General features: G+C 29.8%; 1 protein-coding gene across 2 annotated transcripts in view; it reads left to right on the forward strand.

Moving 5' to 3' along the window:
- Positions 1–19,935, forward strand: part of al (aristaless) — a 91,222-nt gene that overhangs the window by 5,363 nt on the left and 65,924 nt on the right. Inside the window, exon 1 of one of the 2 annotated variants that reach the window (XM_065500602.1) lies at positions 9,909–9,959. The exons of the other annotated variant lie outside the window; for it this stretch is intronic. Within the exon in view, the coding sequence (XP_065356674.1) occupies positions 9,956–9,959 (4 nt within the window). The 5' untranslated portion in view covers positions 9,909–9,955. Of the gene's footprint in view, positions 1–9,908; positions 9,960–19,935 lie in introns of those variants that run through there. 2 annotated transcript variants of the gene reach the window in all.

The raw sequence follows: 19,935 nt of genomic DNA on the forward strand, positions 1-19,935 counted from the left end.
CAGACATATGCAATGTACTGGTAGATACTAGGGTATTCATTCGACTAATGATCGTTCGATTAATCGAATAATTTCTTACGAATAACTATTCGAACAATTTTATGTAGAATAATCATATATATTTAAATTTATTAAATTGCTTAAAATTTTTCATAATTTCAAATTTAAATAAGTAATAATGACTCACAAAAATTGCATTGTTTCTGAAATTCGACAAATAACTAAAGACAAAGGGACTTTCGATCACTGTAGATGAGTGTTTCGATAGCTCCTTCTATAAATATATAAATAATACTGCAAGTTAAAATTCTAAAAACAAATCTTTCAAAATTTTTAACTTAGGACTTGAACCAATGAAAATAAAAGGTACGGAATAAAATATTTGTTATTTAGCTGGCGAAATATTAGAAGAATCGCAATTAATAATCAAAATTTTAACTTAGATTAAAGTGAGTTGAATGTGATGGAGAATGTGATTTTGAAACGGTCGTCGAAATTTATATTGAGGATGACATTTATGTTATTAACCGCGTACGTAAGTGTTGCAAAAAAATCGAATGATAAACACAAATATTGCAAACTAACGTTTTGTTACAAGAAAAGCATGGAGTTCGTCTTATACATGATTTTGAAAATCGTTGAACATCTTTGTCTAACATGGTAATAAACTTTTTGCGTATTTGTAAATGCGTCAATCATGCACTGCCTGACTTCAAATTAGCCACGTTCACTGACAATGATATCAAATTTTGGACAGATTCCCTTTATTGTGTAATTCCCCAAGACCAATTTAATAAGGAAAGATTCGGCAACGTTGATAGAGCTTGATGTATAATACAATTTGTTATACATAATTTAGAAATAGTGAATAATTAATTTACTAAAGAATTAGTTACTCAATTTAAAACCCGAATTAATGAACAACATAAAAAAGTTCTTAATGCGTTTATATCGTATAAAGCATAGCTCCAAAACGGAAACTAATGGGTTAGCTAGTCAATTTTTTGTAGATTTTTCGGGAGTTAATCTGATCAGAATATTTCTGTTGAAAATTTAATGATGCACTTTGTTTTCGAATCTTTTTTAACATTATCAATACTTGAATTATTATTATTATATATATATTATTTTTTGTTTTTCTTTAACAATAAAATATTAAAAAACCTACATCGAAACTTCATTCTTTACTTTTTAAAAAAAAAATTAAATTATTCGAATAATTCGAGTAATTTTAAACGTGTGATCGAATTATTCGAACAAGTTAAAATCTCTTTTTCGAATTATTAGTTTTATTCGAACAAGAGAATAATCGAATAATTCGAATACCCTAGTAGGTACATAAATATATGCATCACCGTTATAAATAAATTGACTTTGTAGTCGTGGTGATGTTTAACTTTGAGTTTCAATTAAATTTGTCTTGTACTTGTACCTGTATGTTTCGTTTTTTTTTTCTATATCTCATCTCTAGTTTTGATGTTTTATGTCAACCGAAAAAAATGCAGTTTCTCTAATTTTATGTGATTTTGTTACCATTTTTGTTTGTTGTCATGACATCTATAATTTTTATTCCTTTATCTATATTTTCATGTAGCTCTGTTTGCATTGTCGTTTATTATTACCTCTGAAGTTTTTAAAATATTTGTAGCTGAATACAAAGTAGCATAAAACATACTACCAATCAAGATTCAAGTGATAATAACTGGAAAAATGTATCACCTTATCAATTAGACATGTCTTAAAATGATGGCACGTGTAATGTTTGCGAGCTGGTCCATAATAATATTAAATTTTCTAAAAATATACAAATGTACAGTTATCAGTTCCCTTATCTCATGGGAATATATTCGAATAACAATAAGACATTACAGTTTTTGCATATGTTGAAATATTGTTAATAAACAAAGTTCTTGTCAAATTTATTTACATAACGCCACGCCCATTTGCGACAAGTGTGTCATAAATTAAAAAAAATCAAATCGGATAGTAAAAGCAGACCATCAGTGGATAACAGGATTTTAGATTTTGATGCTTCATCCAGCAATTTTTCTAATTTCACTATAGAATTTATTTTGATTTTTTTTAAATTTTCTTTAAAGTCAAATCTATGTTAAAATGTCATTGGATGGATTGTTTGAAATAATTTCAGAAGAAAAATTAAAAATTTAGAGCTAAAAACCCATTTTTTTACACACCATCAAATAAATAGGGGGTATTTTGATTTTGTCATTACGTTTGTAACATATCGAAATATTGGTGGCTGATTCAAAAGTAGGGTCCTCAAAGGATTCTAGGACTATCCAGCTATGTCCGTCCATCTGTTGAAAACACGATAGGGTCCAAACCAAAAGCTGGCTGAAATATTCCACGAATACATTTTCTTGATAAGATTTGCATTGAAAATGGGTAATATCGGTAATATGGCCCTTGTAATACTGTTTGATCAGTCATAAATATGTTGATTATGCGGTCGACCGATTTCAACCAAAATTTCAGGGTACGTTGGGGATGGTCTATAGATGGTTTATGTGAAGTTAGCATCGGCATAGTGGTTCCGGAGATATGTCTGGACCGATTTTTATCAAATTTTCAGTGAATCTTCAGATTTTTAATTTTCGGTCTGTGGGAGGAGGGACGTGGTAAAATCAAATTTTTACACTATACAACTGACACTGACTGACGAAACAATGAAATACAAATCGATTGACACAGTAATGAACGAAGAACAAGCCTCAATTATGCTACTGAAACATTGAAGATTGGATCACAGATAATATTTCTCCGCAACATAAACGCGCTAAATTATGCAACGGAACACGATTGACCATCAAAAAACGTTCACCAAATTTAATTAAGGCAACAATCATCGGTGGCAGATTAAAATGCGGAGACGTAATGATTTCACGCATATCAAAGATTTCCAACGACAAAGCATAAGGCCAATCGTTGACTATTGCTGGCTTACATTTGGAAAATTCATGTTTTGTATGTGGTTTGCTCTCGAGTATATAAAAAAAAGAAACGTATATCCCCTGTCCTTAAGATGAATTCATAAATATAATATCCCATTTGCCTTAAATACATCCGTTTATTTTTTTTAAGGGCATATCATGCCACTGTACATATAGATATCTGCTACAACTTTGTCAAATGACCACCTCAGTGTTTCGGGTGCGATGTCAGGTCGGGGGAATCCGTACTTTTTTTTGTCCGACACTGTATATTCAAATCGAGATGGAATATAAAACAGATTTATTTTAAGGGCCAGCAACGCGGACCGGGTTCAGCTAGTTGTCTTATAATAATTAAAAGGTCCATTTTAAAAACAAGCGTACCTATTTGTGGCATTTTTCACATGGTGAACCGAGCGAAAGTATCCCGTTCTAGTATTTATCCACCAGATCTCTGTTCCTACCAACCTAATGTATTACCGTAATGTCAGAAAATTAAAGCTCACAAGAAACCATTAAACTTTTGCTAACATAGGAGAAAAACATTGATTTTCTCGAGACAAAAACATTGGCGCATATTCATAAATCATAACTAAAGTCGGAACTAGAAAAACGGAAACTAAAAATAGTTCATAGATAGTAGTAGATATTATTCACAAAAAAAAGTACATACAAAATTTATAGTTATAGTTTGTATGTAAATCAGTTAAAATAATGGTATGTAAAATTAAATTTTTCAATAGAATGTTGTTGACAAAAAAAAAACACATCTCTAGATTATTATCTTTTAGTATAGATGTATTGAAATGAAATCAATCAGCTGTTTTTTTGAATGTATTAGTTAGTTGGCATTTAGTTACAACTTTACCCATGATTAAGTGCTAACTAATTGAGCTGAAAGTAACCAATTGTGAATAACTTAAATAGATACTTAAAAACGTTAACACTTGGTGATCTTTTATGAATATGCGCCATTGATATTATGTACAGATATCATACGTTCGCCAAAAAAAAAATTGTTTCGTAACTGCCTTGCAGAAATACTTTATATTAGGGGGTGTATGGGGATTATATTTTTTGAGATATGTGTGGTCTACTGTAAAAATTCTACCTAAAATATCTGTGACAAATTTTGCCAGATATTGTATATATAAAATTGAATAACGTTGAATAAATAAACTTAATTACAAAGAAAAAGAGATAAAACATTCGGTGTACTATTAATTACTTTTACGTCTAGATTCCTAATTTTTTGTCAGAATTTCATCACAGTTACCAATTGTTGCAAAAAATGTCCGCAATGTGGTGGTAATGAGATTTTTCTAAAAAAGTTCTTTTTCACAAAAAGTCGATTTTTAGATATTGCTACCTATATTATCACAATATTTATTAAAGGTATTTATAGACGGCAATACTGAGTATTAATATTTGTCAAAAACTCAAGTATCATAATACAATTTCATCGTCTAAACAAAATTTGTATTAGATTTTCAAAAAGTTTTCAAAATTTGTTTAAAACAATTCAAAAACTTTTTATTTTCATATGTATCGGGTATGTATTTATAAATACAAAAAAGGCAAACAAAAATGTTAAGAAAATATAAAATAAAAATAAAGTTTGCAGAAAAATATCAATCAACAAAGAAATAAAATATGTGTAATAATATCATGTAAACAATAAATGTTTTTTCGAAACGATTTCTTTAAATACCGAAAGATCTCAATAATATTATAAATTTGAAAAGTGTTAATACTCAGTATTGTCGTCTATAAATACCCTAAACAATACCAGAACCGAAAAAAACGAAAGAGATCAGTTTTAAATTTTCTAAAACTGAAGTGATTTCATAATTCTTTAACCTTCGCTTTACCAATACCCACCCGGGTGACCACATCGATTTTATTGGTTTAATATTTTTTTTAATTTTGTTTCGATTTAAATGAAATTTGTACTCACTGAACAAATTCTAGAGTTCTATAGAATTTAATAGAACCATTTTAAACTTTTTATACGGTTTTTTCAATTTTTTAAAATTTCGTTCGTCGCATATATTTATAGAAGTGTAGTGTCACCCGGGTGGGTATTGGTAAACCATGTACATAAAAAACCTTTGGTAAAGCGAAGGTTAAATAACTTTCATCCAAATCGCTTGAAGGCCAAATGTCACAAATATTGTTTTTGTGCATATACTTTATTATTTAAAAGACTTAAAGGATTGATAATTACACTATACAACAAAATCAAATTTTTTCCAAAATTACAAGGTCCGACCAATAAGTTTATCGGCGTTTTGAAAGTATACATCTGAATTTCATTTGAGGGGGAGTTAAAGTTTCCCAACTCTGGCACATTCTTATTGTTAATCGGCATAAGACACCATGTGATCCTTACATTTTAGGTATAAAATGTGTTCAGCTAATTTATGTAGAATGTTACGGAGAACATTTTTGTAGAATATGTTAACCCTCTAAATCCTCAAGGCATGGTTGTTTTTTGTCCATCTTTTAAAAAAGATCAAAAAACCGCATTAAAACAGGAATTTAAGGGGTTAAAATGTTCCGCATTTTTTACTATAAGTCCCTGAATACACCAAAACGGAAAATTCAACCAGAAAGTCAGAAATAAAACACATCAAAAGATTGATTAGAGTTAATTTCGCATTTATTGACATATTTATCATGTGTTGTTCTTGTCGTGTCTGGAATGTGTACACTGTACAGTAATCTGAGGGGCCGCAGAACAAAAGGTACTTTTTCGCATCTTATTTGGGTTGAAATCTTCTAGAAACAATCAAGTCAGAAAATTTTTTTAATTTTTTTACTAAGTCAATTGGTTCTAAAAAAATGTGTGCTTAACAAAACGAACAATACTTGTATAAAACAAAAAAAATATTATTTCAATGTGTAAATTGTTTATATATTATATCAGGATTAAAAACATTAATTTAAAATATTATCGTTAAAAAAAACGCATAAAAAACATACTTTTTGATTTAGTTTTTAACAAAACGTACTTTTTTTCTTTATTTTTTAACAAAAGGTTCTTTTTCCGATATTAAAATGGTTTTATATCAAACATCCTTAACATTTAATGTGGTGACTTATGGCAATTAGGTGTATCTATTGATAAGTAAGAAATGTGCTACCATTTCCAGGTTCATGCAGTTTTTTAAGGGGGCGAAATAAATAAAACTCGTTTTCCCAAAAATGTTAAACGTGCGAAAAAGTACCTTTTGTTCTGCGGCTCCTCATCTATATATATATAAATATGAAATGGTCCATGTATGTAATGGCATCACGTGAGAACGGCTGGATCGATTTGGCTGATTTTGTGGTACCGTGAAATAGCTCCCAAATGAAATAACTCCCAATGAAATAACTCCCAATGAAATAACTCCCAATGAAATAATTCCCAACAAAAATAAATTAATTCCCAAACTTGAAAAATGAAATAACTACCATAGGGTAAAATGAAATTACTTCCAATAATCGGCGGTTTCATAATTTTAAAAATATTAGTCCCAAAAAAGCGCAATAACTCCCAATGAAATGAATCCCAATAGAAATGAAATAATTCCCAATCCGAAGCAATTTATTTATGTAATCTAAAAAAAGGAACTACAAAAGTGAAATTATTCTTCTCTTACCAAACATTTTTTGCATTGCGGGCCTATGCCGTAGCGCAAAGTTTTACCCCTCTGGGATGTGTCAAAAACTGGCTTCACTCAGAAAATTTGTATTGCATGTATTGCAAAATTTGTTGGGTGTTATTTCATTTTTTCGTGGGCAGTTATTTCATTTGGGAGTTATTTCACGGTACCGATTTTGTTTGTATTCGATTCGAAATTTTAACTTCTCATTTTTTCTAATAAGAGAAATTTGTGTGGAGAAACTTGAAGAACTAACATTAGCAAATAGCTATCGGGCGAATCCGGAGCGGGGCGTTCAGCTAGTTTAGAATAAGAATTGGAAAAGCTATTATTATAATTGTTATTGAAATGAAAATCTTCTTTAGTACTTCACATTAAAAATCATAAATTTTGGAATAAATAAATCACAAAAAAATAAGGGACTTCGGACAATGCTTACATATAATTTAAAAATGGTATAAAATATAGTAATGGTATAAAGTATAGTAAAAATCCAATAATTCACTGGTGTTTACTTGCTTTTAAGTTTCGTAGTATTTACGGAATTTGATAAAAGAATATGGAAGTTGTTAAAAATCGTATTCTATTTAACCGTCCGTTAGTCGCAATAATATTTTTACCAATAGATAAGAAACTCGCAAATAATCAACCCATATTAATGCAATGACATATATTAACGCTCTGTTATTTAAGCTGAAACCACAATTATTTAATCACCGATTTAATCGGAAACCTCAATACCCTTATTATATTTATTTAGAATTCTTATAAAATTGAAGGTAATAAATTAATTTTGGTTTGTTTTTTTATGTCTGTAATTAAATAATTAAACTCGTTTCATTTATTATTGAATTGGTGTCATAAATCAATTAGTTATTAAATATCAATCAGTATTTTCAATAAATATTTTTATTTTATTAATTTTTATTGGAAAACTTCAACAAAATCAATGAAATGATAATGTGTGTATGAATGAATGTTAAGATCTGTTAATAATGGTTTGTGTTTAAAACGTGTCCAACAAATATTTAAACACACAAATATTTATTTAGTTGATTGCTCGATTATAAATTATCTATTCTATTTATAGTTTTCTATTTGTTTAACTTCTATACTAAATAAATAAAAGTTACAAAAAGCATATCATGATCTAAGATTAGAATATTGTGGAGATTTCTTTTATTTGCTTCTGTTTTGTTTTTTTTTTAAATTTATAACTAAAATAATTTCCTTTCCTTTAATTAAGCACCAATATAAATCGAAATTATCAATTGTACAATAACAACAAGAACATTGACCAAAATACTACATTTAAATCGAAATAAAATTCAAACGAATACGAGTGCGAGTGCGACGACAAAAACCCAGTCATCATAAATCAAATCATGTGTTTTTTTAAATCATATCAAAACTACAAACAACAAATTTAGTACTTCGTAAATGAATGTTTAATATTTAGTACATAGTATTTGTGGTATTTGATTAACTAACGAAATATCTAAGAATAGTATAGGTACTAAAACTGATAATACACTTAGAAAAATTGATAATTGGGTGAAAAATTAAATTGTTTTAAGACATAAGTTCATTTTACCTGCTTATCTTATTCTTATAATATAATGAAAACCCGGTTAACCGGGGTTTTCAGCTAAAAATGCATTCGAAAACGGTTTTTTTAGTAAATGCTATTTTTTTTAAAAAAGTCGGTTTTACAATACAATATTATCGCTCTAAAAATATATCGGTTTTAAAAAGTTCTTCTCTCAGACCATTATGTGTTTTCCCAGGCCACACTGAAAACACATAATTTTAGTTTTGAGAAATTTTTAGTGTATGACTATTTTTGACATTCCAAGATTCATTAAATCTCTGATATGAAGTTTTATCTAACTAAGATAACGTTTACCCATTCTCATCAGTGGTCAAATAAGAGACATTTTATTTGCACCATTTTCAAGTATTTTAAAATTGTGTTATTTTATTATATTGTTGCTTAGTTTTAATTAAACAAATTCAAAAAATATAATTTCTTAATCCATAGAAAATATATACTGTGACCACCATATGCATAAACAGTTTTTAAATTTGTCAAAGGTTTATAAAACTAATTATGAATGGAAATTTTGTTTTATAAACCTTTGATAAATTTAAAAATTGTTTATGCATATGGGAGTGAAGATTTATTTATTTTTATATTTAAATATTTGGTGTTTTTCTGCTTTTTAATTTTGCTTGAACAATTTCAAGGAGTGCTTATTATATTTACGTGTTTCAATTGGGATATTCACATGGTCTGCTATTAGTCATATTTTCATAATGTCCTAATATATTATAATAGTTGTTGTTGTGTTTTAAACAAAAAAAAGTATTATTTTATGACAAAACAATAAACATAGATCAAATAGTTTTATTCATAGACAACAACTAGATAGGTAACTGAGAGCCAAAACCCTAATTGATGAAAATGTATTGCATGTATTTTGTTTTTGTATAACCAGTATGTGTGAAAAGAGAGTAATTGTTTACTCTCTTCTTCCGTTCTATAGTTTTATTAGTTTAGAACTTTTTTGTTTAAACTACAACAAAAATTAGTTTAAACTATCATAATATATTAGGACATTATGACAATATGACCAAATAGTGGACCGTGTGAATACCCCAAATGTTTTAATACATGTGTGTAAAATACGAAGTTTTTGCATAAATTGCACATTATTAATACATATGTACATACATTTATTTAATACTAATATTTATTTGTATTATTTAAAATAATATTTCAACAATAGGATACAATTTAAATGATTCGAAGACGAATTTCTATTTGATTAAAGAAAAACCTAAGAATATAACACCCTCACTTACAGTTTAAGTGGGATTAGCTGTTAAAATTTCATTTTTGAAAATTTCTCCAAATAATCAAAATGTTGTTTTTAGTCGCCAGATGTTTGTGTTGATTTTTGAACTACTTTATTTGTCGAATAGCTCGAAAACCTTTCATAAAAACCGAAAAATTGTGAAAAACCCGGTTTTTGGAATAATTCGAAAACCGGTTTGATAACTCTAACCACACGTCTTGACAAGCCATCATTTTGTTAGGTCTAGCTCTCAAGTACGTTGTTTAGGAATCATTTTAAAGCTTAATAATAATAATTTTTAATGGAGTGAATTCTCTACTTTTTCCGAGGCAGTGTACATACATATATCATATATATTTATTCCCATATATATATAAATATTCCATACTTTAAAAAAAATTTGGATTTCTTTCTTATTTTTAATTTTTCTTTTATTGTTATTAGGATTTTGACTAGTACAACACAACGCCCAATTTTTTCTAAACAAAATCACATTATGAGTGAGTAATTTATTATAGTAGATTAAAAATAAAACTATTGTATTTATTATTCATTCAAATAAAAATATGTAGTATGTATGAATGAATGAATATGTTGTCAAAATTTTAATATTATATAATTTTTTTATAAAAGTTCAGTTTATTTGTAAAATAATTTTCGTTTATCTATGACCAAAATCTAACCTACAACTGCTATTAATGGAGACGCTCCGAATTGAGTGTCTTCATGGGAGATCCGATTAAAAAGTTAGTAGCTCTATAAGTCATTTATAGATAGTTCATATCAATACAACTCTAATTTTTAATACATACTAGTAGTGTTTCATATTTCTTAGACTTTAATGAAAAATCGCAAAAATCCCAAAGTTTGATCTTCAACTAAAGAACAATTCTTAAATTTTTAGAATTTTAAAAATTAGAGGTTTTAAATTGCTATAAAAATTACCTTATTTAGCCGGAACACTGTGGTTCAAACCTAGCTAGACAAAATTAATTAGTCATGTTTTCTTTTGTGTAATAGAGACCCCGAATCCAAAAATTCTGCTTAACCCTATCTCTGGCACTATTTACATATGTAAATATCTGAATTTTAAAATAGCTATAATTTATATATTTTTGGTCCGATTTGAAGCTTGGTCCTATTGTGGTGAAATTAAGGACGGCTACACCAGTATTCCTAATGGTTCATAGAGTATCCCTAACAATATGAATATATTGATGCCAGAGCTAGGGTTAAATAGCTCTGTATAACGTATATTTGGAGTTACAGTAGGATATATTTTTAATGCCAAAATCTTGGAATACAAAATTAAAATTAAGTGTTTATCAAAAACTATTTTAAAAAATGTAATTAACTACAGTGAAGTAAATTTTTGTCGCACTTTTTATATAAAATTGTTTCTGTTAAAATTGAAAATTAAGTAAAAAGATGGTGGAATGAGATTATTTAGAAATTCATTCCCTATAAGTTGCGTTAAAATATAAGTCATTATATGGGCTTCTACGGTATTTTTTCAAGCTATAATATATTAATAAATTTTTTAAAATCTTTTTATTTGAAACACAACTTTAAAGGACTAAAAGAGTACAATTAAGGGAAATTAAAGTAAAATATATATTTAATAATAGCTAATTTCAATGTCAATATAAATGTTAAATTATGAATTTCTATTTGATGAGCGCAGATCCTTTAAACTTCTCACAATACTCTGATGAAAACAAAATGACCAATTAAAAAACAGTTTTACATTCATGAGAGCAAGTTGTTAGCTATTATAAACACTATATTTCGCTTTATTCTGAAGTTATGAATTTTTATAATTTTCTTCAGCTAAAGGATTGGATTTTCCGGTAATATTTCACAAACATAGCTAACCAGCTATTTTCTTATTGTAATGAAAAATACAACTCCGAAAGTATTGAGTTTGTTGTTTTTAATATAATAAGTCTACGTCAGGCGCGGATCCGGAGAGGTTGAAATAAGAAAATTGTATAGGAAATGGGGGGGGCCAAAACCGAAAAGTTTTCATATAAAAAAAGGAATAAAAAGAAAAATGTTGAACAAATTTAAATTTTTTACCCCCCAAATGGTTGACATGGATCCGCGCCTGGTCTACCTCAAAACATCAATTTTAATTTCGTATAGAAATGTCTGATATACTGAATAAGTTCACACAGGAGTACTCGTTCAAAAATCGTCTTTAATTGCAACGATCAATATGTAGTTATAATTGGATTTCAGAGCTATTTGTGGATTTTGTTTGCATTCAGCAAATTCGTTGATTAATAATACTTACTTTCGATTAATTTATTAATTACCCCAAGACAATAACATGATTGTTGTTGAATTGATCTTACACAAAGAAATTAAATACCAAATATTGAAATGAAGTGAAATATTAAAAAAAATTCAAATCATAATGAATCACTGGGCGAAAAGATATTTTTTATTTGTTTGTTTTTTTTTTCGTTCATCATCGGATTTTATCGATCAATACAAACAACATTAATGAAGAATGAAAAATATAAATTAATAAAAGAGAACAAGAACTCACAATGAGCACGCGTTATTTATCCATTAAAGCCAAAATATACATTCAACAACAATAATAATAAACAAAAACAACCATACATAAATATACTATATTAAAGTGGTGTAATGCGCCAACAAATAATGTAAATAAATAAATTAAATTAAATTTACCTGTTATGGTGTTAGTTTTTATGGTTGTGTTGTTGTATGTAAAATTAGTGAGTGGTTTAGTGGTGATCAAACAAACAGATGATTGATAATGTTCGAAATAAAATAAAAAGATGACCAAAACACAAACAAAGAGAATAAATGAAATCCAAAATACACAAACACACTCCAACGAAGATCACCCTATTATAAACACACACACACACAAGAACTACCCAGCAGTTCTAACTTAGTGTCCCGAACTAGTGCTTTTTACATGTGCATGTCCTAGGCGGAAGTCAATTGACCTTACATAAATTACAAAGAGTAAACAACACCTTACACAAGGATACTTTCTGACAATTGCATTCCAATAGACTACTTCTGGTGTTTGAACGATTGTGACGATTGATTTCACTCCAGATTACCTGGGATGTATAAAGTAACCATTTGTCTTCTCTCTGTATTACATAAAGCACATACGTGTCAAATGACCCAATAATATATAAATTGGAGTCAGCCAAGTAAATATACATAAGGGATAATTAATTTATAAAAGGGATACATTGACTTCTTTTGTAGTCAGTGCAGAACTGCTGGGTACGTAAACATTTTTGTTTTTATTTTCATTTCCACACAGCCACAGACACACACTTTACCCACGATTGTAACCGAAAGGCAAAAAAAGAAAAAATAATAAAATTCAGTCATAAAACAACGACATACGGCAGGCGCCTCCAGGGTATCAATTATACGCCAATACTAGTCAATTAGCCAAAGAATCACGGTGGTGGACTCAAAATTGTAGAGATGGAATTAAGGAACAACACAATACAAATAAATAAATAAATAAATAAAACAACAATACAATACATTGTTTGTATGCGGAGATTTGATGGTAATGGAGACTGGTAGTAAGAGTAAATAACAACAACTAAACTACTTTAAGGGAATGAATTCGTTAGGGATTTTGGGAATCCCAAACAACATAAACTCAATGTTAATGCTATTACAATATATTGGTGTTAGACTCAAATATGGTCCTATCTTAATAATTAACGACAAAAAATACTGTCAATAACTTTTATTTATTCTTAAAAAATAAGGCCTATTTATCTTAAAATAGGGAAGATTTACCTGACGTTTCAAAATCTGTTAATCTGTGGTGGTGAAAAGGACAACATTTTCGGATTTCACTACATATTTCCCATGTATTAGGTAATATTATTCTGAATTTTATTCACTAAAACTGAGCAGCATAATAATGAAACATTTTGATCTGATCTTTTCGGTTGTTTTAACCGAAGTCGCGTTTTTTTCGGGGCTAAAAACCGAAGACCTACAATTATTCTTCGTTGTCGGTTTTTTTTAATATTGGTTTTACATTAATTGCTTAAGGTGAAGTACCATACTGCCTTGCGTATGGGAGTAATTAATCTTATAATCCATCTGGAAAGCTGTCAATAAGGAATATTACCAATTCATTTAAAAACGTTTATCACATCTACTGTCAATAAAACTTTAAATTTAGAAAAAGTCCGTCTTTTCCAAATATCAACATGTTTCTATAATATCATATTATTTAATAAATTACAAAACCAAACGATTTTGGTTTTATATTTTTTAAAACCGAAAGAATGGTTTTTAATATTGTCGGAACTTTTTATTGAAAATAAATTTAATAATAATTGAAAATAATACACTAAACGAAATATTTTTCATTTACAATCCGTCATATTTAAATAAAAACAATCATTGGATGATTTTATAATAAATAATATTTAATATCGTACATGATATACCGTACATGACAGATTTGTCTTTTATAATAAAACAATATATATTCTGTAAATATATGTATACAAAATCTAAAAAAATTAATGGAAAATATATATTCGGTTTCAATAAACAATTTTATCATAGCAAATAAACAATCAGAGTCAAATTTATTTCATACTATATGCTAATTCGTATCTTAGTTTTAACCGCAATTTTAGCCTAAAATATGCCAATTAAATTAAAAAATTGAATATAGTAAGTCTAAACTATTATTATGCCAATAAAATGTTGTAATAATTTCTAAATACATACACATAGTCAAATTTTTGTGTTTTCTCCTATTCAAATTATCTTGAAAAAGAGTTTCAAGGGTTTTTGGGGTCGTGGTAAATGTTCTCATACTTAAACAAGTAAGAAAGTATAGTCGGTCAAGCCCGACCATATAATACCCTACACTAAGTAAAAGAGCAAAAACATTTTTCTTTTAAAATTTCAATAATTTATATTTTTGAGTGATTTTCGGAAGTTGGTTTATATGGGGGCTGTGTCCAATTATGGACCGATCACCATGAAATTAGGTCGTGTGATTTATGTCTACATGAACGTTTACTATGTTGAATTTTGTGATTATACCAACATTTTTAAGCGATTTATGCACGTTAAAGTGATTTTCGGAAGCGGGTCTATATGGGAGCTATGACTAATTATGGACCGATCGTAACAAAATTTGGTGACATGAATTTTGTGTATACAAAACTCAAATTTCGGGAGGACGTTTGTATGGGGGCTAGGTGAAATAATAGACCGATTTCAGCCAGTTTCAATAGGCTTGGTCCTTGAGCCGAAAAAATAATATGTACCAAATTTCATCGAAATATCTTCAAAATTGCGACCTGTACTACATGGACAGCCAGCCAGCCGACCAGACGGACGGACGGACATCGTTTAATCGACTCAGAAAGTGATTCTAAGTCGATCGGTATACTTTAAGGTGGGTGTTAGACTAATATTTTTGGACGTTACAAACATCTGCACAAACGCATTATACCCTCCCCACTATGGTGGTGTAGGGTATAAAAATGAGAAGTGAAAAGAAGGCAGCCTTGTTAGTTTCTCCAAAAAAATTCACTTATTAAGAAAAATGAGATGTGAAAACTAGGCAATATACCGACACCTCGATCTAGAACAATAATTAGGCAACCTGAAAGGGATTCACAAGTATTCAATTGAAAGAATACATATGCATTTCCAAATTCCAACCAAATTCAGTATCTAAAAATTAAAAAAAATCCATTTCGATTGCATTGTAAACCAACATAAAGAAAATACTCTTTAGACTCTCTGAGAAGAAGTTCACTAAATCCCACTTGAACAACAAACAAATAAAAACGGCAGCTTAAATAATTCATTGTTGTATTATTTTTTTGTGGCATACAAGATGAGGCAGTCAAAACAGAGTCATTCAGTCAGAGCAAAATATCCACAAGTCATTTTTTGTTGTTGTTGTAGCTGTAGTTATATTCGTTTGTTTTGGCTTTTGGATCAGTCTTGTTTTATTTCTTGTTTACTCCTCATCAATCTCTTATCAAAGATTCGACCTCACCGGTGTTAAAGTTTCCTGAGTTGGAGTGCTGACGTACCACGAACAAAAAAAGTCAATCGTACGTATGAGTATCGGAGTTTTGTTGTTTTTTGTATTTTTGGGCCATTTCTCTGTTATTCAATTTGTAGGTATTACCGAAGTTGGTTGACATGAACGTTTAGGAAATGTATACAATATTTGTATTAAGTAAAGAATCAAGTGATAAAACCATTAATAATTTATTAGTGTTGGCTGGTGACAACAGCAAACAGCAACAGCACAACAAGAAAGAATTGTCTCAACATCGTGGCACACAGACGAATGGACAGACAGACATACAATATGATTATCCATCCAGTCAATTCACTACAACAGCAACAACAGCCAAACAAACAAACGTACGTACTACGTACGAATACAGTTTTGTATCCAACACAATTGAACAGTGAATGTGAGTCATGGATTCGGTATCCAAAATATACAAAAAAAGTGATTTTGTTTTTCATCTTCTTGTTTAGTTCGAGTATTAAAACCAACAACAAACAACAAATGATAGTGTTTTTTTTCTTCTTTTTCTTCTGTACATACATACGACATGTCTCACTCACCTGTTTTCTCAGGTTGAATTTTTCGTTGTTGCTGCTGTTTATTATATTTCATTTGATTTGAATTTTTAACAGTGGCGGCAGTGCTATCAGCAACAAATTTAAAAATGAAGACAATTTTGGTGTCTTTCACATCTAAGAGAATAATGTGTCTGTGTGTCACTGTCATCATTGGTGCGTAGGGGTAATTAAATCTACTTTATGAATTTTGAATTCATACAAAGTTCAAATGTTCTGACATTATTTTATTTTATCAAAAACATAGACCAACATTAATTATTATTCATTTAAGCGAAATAACTATACAAATGTCTGCAATCAATAGTGATGTTTTGGAGAAAAAAATAATACCTATTGTGGCTCACATAATTTGTAAATAAATGTGCGATTTCTAGCGTAGCAGAGGAGTATTGAAGTTTAAAGTTTAAGGCTATGGATCCTTAATCATATACATTTTTTAAACGATTTCCAATTTAAAGAGTTTTGTACGATACAATGTGAAAGTAAATTTTTGGTAAAAATTTAGCTTAAGTTCATTTATTATAATTACTCTGTAATAAAATATGAAAATGTATTCCAATTTGTCAATTGTGTAAAATTAATTTTCAGTGATATTCTTTGAATTATTTTGTCTTTATACATAAAATACTCAATATTTTTTTAAAGAATCAAATGGGACTACTACTGTACTTTTGTATGTGCAACTAAATTTTACAACCGAATTTTGTACGAAGATTTGCTTTGAGTTGTTGTTCGAGACATCGTTCTTATTAGAGTCGTTCCTTTAACCCTTTGACGACCATAGGCAAGTATGCTTGCCCGAGGATTTTTAATTTATATATTGGTCCAGGTAACAGATAGAGCAAATATGTCAAAGACTGTTTTATAGAAAACAATTGGGGCAACAATAATGTAGTTGGGTGCAAGTGCCTATCTATTCCCACTTGTTGCCAACGAGGCTCCGAATATGACCAAACAATGGGCTTTATGCCTAGGGCTACTACGGGGCTACTAATAGGGCGCAAGGGGCTGAGAGTTAATTATGTTTTGGATTCAGCCTTTATCTATCAGAAAATAAAATGGAGAAGTTTGCGTAAGCTCCAATCTGCCTCCAGCTAATCAAATTATGTTTGGCAATTATGTTTGCCTATAGGTTGAAACGAAAGTTAACATTCCTAAAAATGTCTAAAACTAGAACCTCTAATTTGAAATTAAAGTTCTAGCTTTTGAGCGTTTTTTTTTTAAGAAATGTTAAACACTGAAAAAGCATACCTGGGTTTAGTATTTTGCATTTACATATAGAAACGAAAAAGGGTAATCAACAAATTGCATATATGTACATATGAATATGAACACATGTACGTATTTTGACAGTGTTTATTTGAAATTTTGAAACGAATGCACTATTTGCACCAGTCTGTATAGAAAAGTGAAAGAAAACAGTATTTAAGTTTAAAATGAGTGGATCAGCCCGAGATCTTTTATTTTTCCTTCGCCCAGAGCAAATCGAACACATACTACTTTGCGACTCCAGTGATGATGACGAAGATGCTGTTACAAACTTGGATAAAGAAGATGTCATATTTCTTGAAAATGACGTCTTGGAAATGCAAAATGATGAGCTGTTAGAAGTTATCATTGAGGGTAGTAAGCACGTCGAATTACTTGGTAGAAAAGAACGTATTGACCATAAAACATTTGAAACATCAGATGCGCCAATAACATCAAATTTAAATGTTGAGCAAGAAGCAATAAGGGCCGCGTTGCTTATACCACCCGAAAAGACCTTTCGCTTTAGACAGACTCTTGCTTACAAGAATCCAATGTTTACCGGATGTGAAGAGAATAGCGCATACAAATATTCCGAAATTTTAAAGCCCGTTGTTCATACGCATGAAGAAATCCCATCAGCATACGAAGTATTCAACAGCGTTTGTAATTTCGAAGGTAAGTTTTTATAAATACCAAATGTTTGGATAATTTGAGTTAATACTGACTCGCTGTTATTATACATATACATATCTTAGAGATGTGCTTGATAATAGTGGAGCAGTCCAATCTATATGCTTTGCAAAAAGGGCGTATGTTCACTCTGACAGTGGATGAGTTTAAGGCTTATATGGGTATTATCATACGAATGAGCTTAGTTAAGCTCCCATCAACACGTCTGTATTGGTCTACTGATCCAACTTTTCACCAAGCTCAGATCGCGGGTGTCATGCCACGGCTCAGATTTGAAGAAATAACAGCTAATCTTCACTTTTGCGACAACAATAAGGCAGATGTTAGTGACCGTGGCTATAAAATCCGGCCAATTTTAGATCACATTAACAAGGCTATGCCAGACGCATATACGTATTCAAAAAAGCTGTCAATCGATGAACATATGGTAAAATTTAAAGGACACAATGCCATGAAACAATACATGAAGGACAAACCTATTTCATGGGGATTCAAACTTTGGTGCTTATGTGAGTCAGAAACTGGGTACCTGTTTAATATTGACATTTACACCGGAAAAAAACCATTCGTTGAACATGGTCTTGGTGAGGCTGTTGTCTTGCAGTTATGTGAGCCTCTGGCAAAAAAAAGGGTTGAAGTTTACTTCGATAATTTTTTTACGAGCCTGAAATTAATGCATATTCTTCACGAAAACGACATAATGGCATGCGGAACAATTCGATGTAATAGAAAGCACATGCCAAAAAATTTTCCGGCGGATAAAGATATGAAAAGAGCTACTTCAGCTACTTCATGTCGGATAGCATTTCCGTAGTAAAATGGATGGACAATCGTGGTGTCTACCTCGCCTCAAATTTTATTGACCCAACAGCACTATGCAAGGTCAAGAGACGTGTAGCTGGGCAAGCTGCTAAAATATATATTGATTGCCCCCTAATTATAAAGCACTATAACAAAGGAATGGGAGGAGTTGATCTAATGGATCAAAAAAAAGTTTATTATGAGTACGATCGTAGAAGTAAATGGCGTTTTTATTTACGTCTGTTCTTCGACCTTTTCGAGTTATGTGTTCATAATAGTAACATAATATATAAAAAACTCATATTGGCCAACAGTTCCTCTGTCAACGTGACCTCTATCGATTTTCCGGCAGCTTTAGCCAAAGCATTAATAAGTAGCTTCAATTCAAGAAAACGTGCCTTTTCAGCGGTAACCAAATCTGGAACTCGTTTTATAAGCAAGCCCAAATCTCTATTTTTTTAAAGTTGAAATTCTCAATTTTAATTGGAATTTTCTGAATTTAAAATCGAAATTCTCAATTTCATTTGGAATTTTTTTAATTTTAATTTGAAATTCTCAATTTCAATGAAAAATTTTGTAGTTCTTATAGAAATAAGCTAGGTACTCTGTTCAAAATTTCGTGCGAAATACTGTCAAACTACATATAAAATATTTGAAATGAAATATATGCGAAATAATTTCGCAAAAGTTGTACTCTGTTTTTATTGTGGAAAAAAATGTGAAATAATCTGGCAACCTTATTTTTCCACACGAAATAACATACGCAGCACTTCTTTCGCACGAAATTAAAAGCAACAGCGAGCTGTCAAGCTGCATATAAAATTTTTCGCATAAAAAAACCATGATTTTTCGCAAATATGAACAGAGTACTAGGCTTTACATTTAAATATTAGCACCTGGAAAAGAAATATTGGGATCCGTCTTCAAAACAAAACTTAAACCTACTGTACTGCGTTTGCCATTTTTAGAAGAAAAACATATTTTATTTTCCTTACACATTTTGAATCATTAATAATATAGTCAAATATGAAAAAGGATGATAATCCTTAAAAGAAGTGCTACACTCCT

The sequence above is a fragment of the Calliphora vicina genome, chromosome 2 (assembly GCF_958450345.1).
Source record: "Calliphora vicina chromosome 2, idCalVici1.1, whole genome shotgun sequence".
NCBI lineage: Eukaryota > Metazoa > Arthropoda > Insecta > Diptera > Calliphoridae > Calliphora > Calliphora vicina.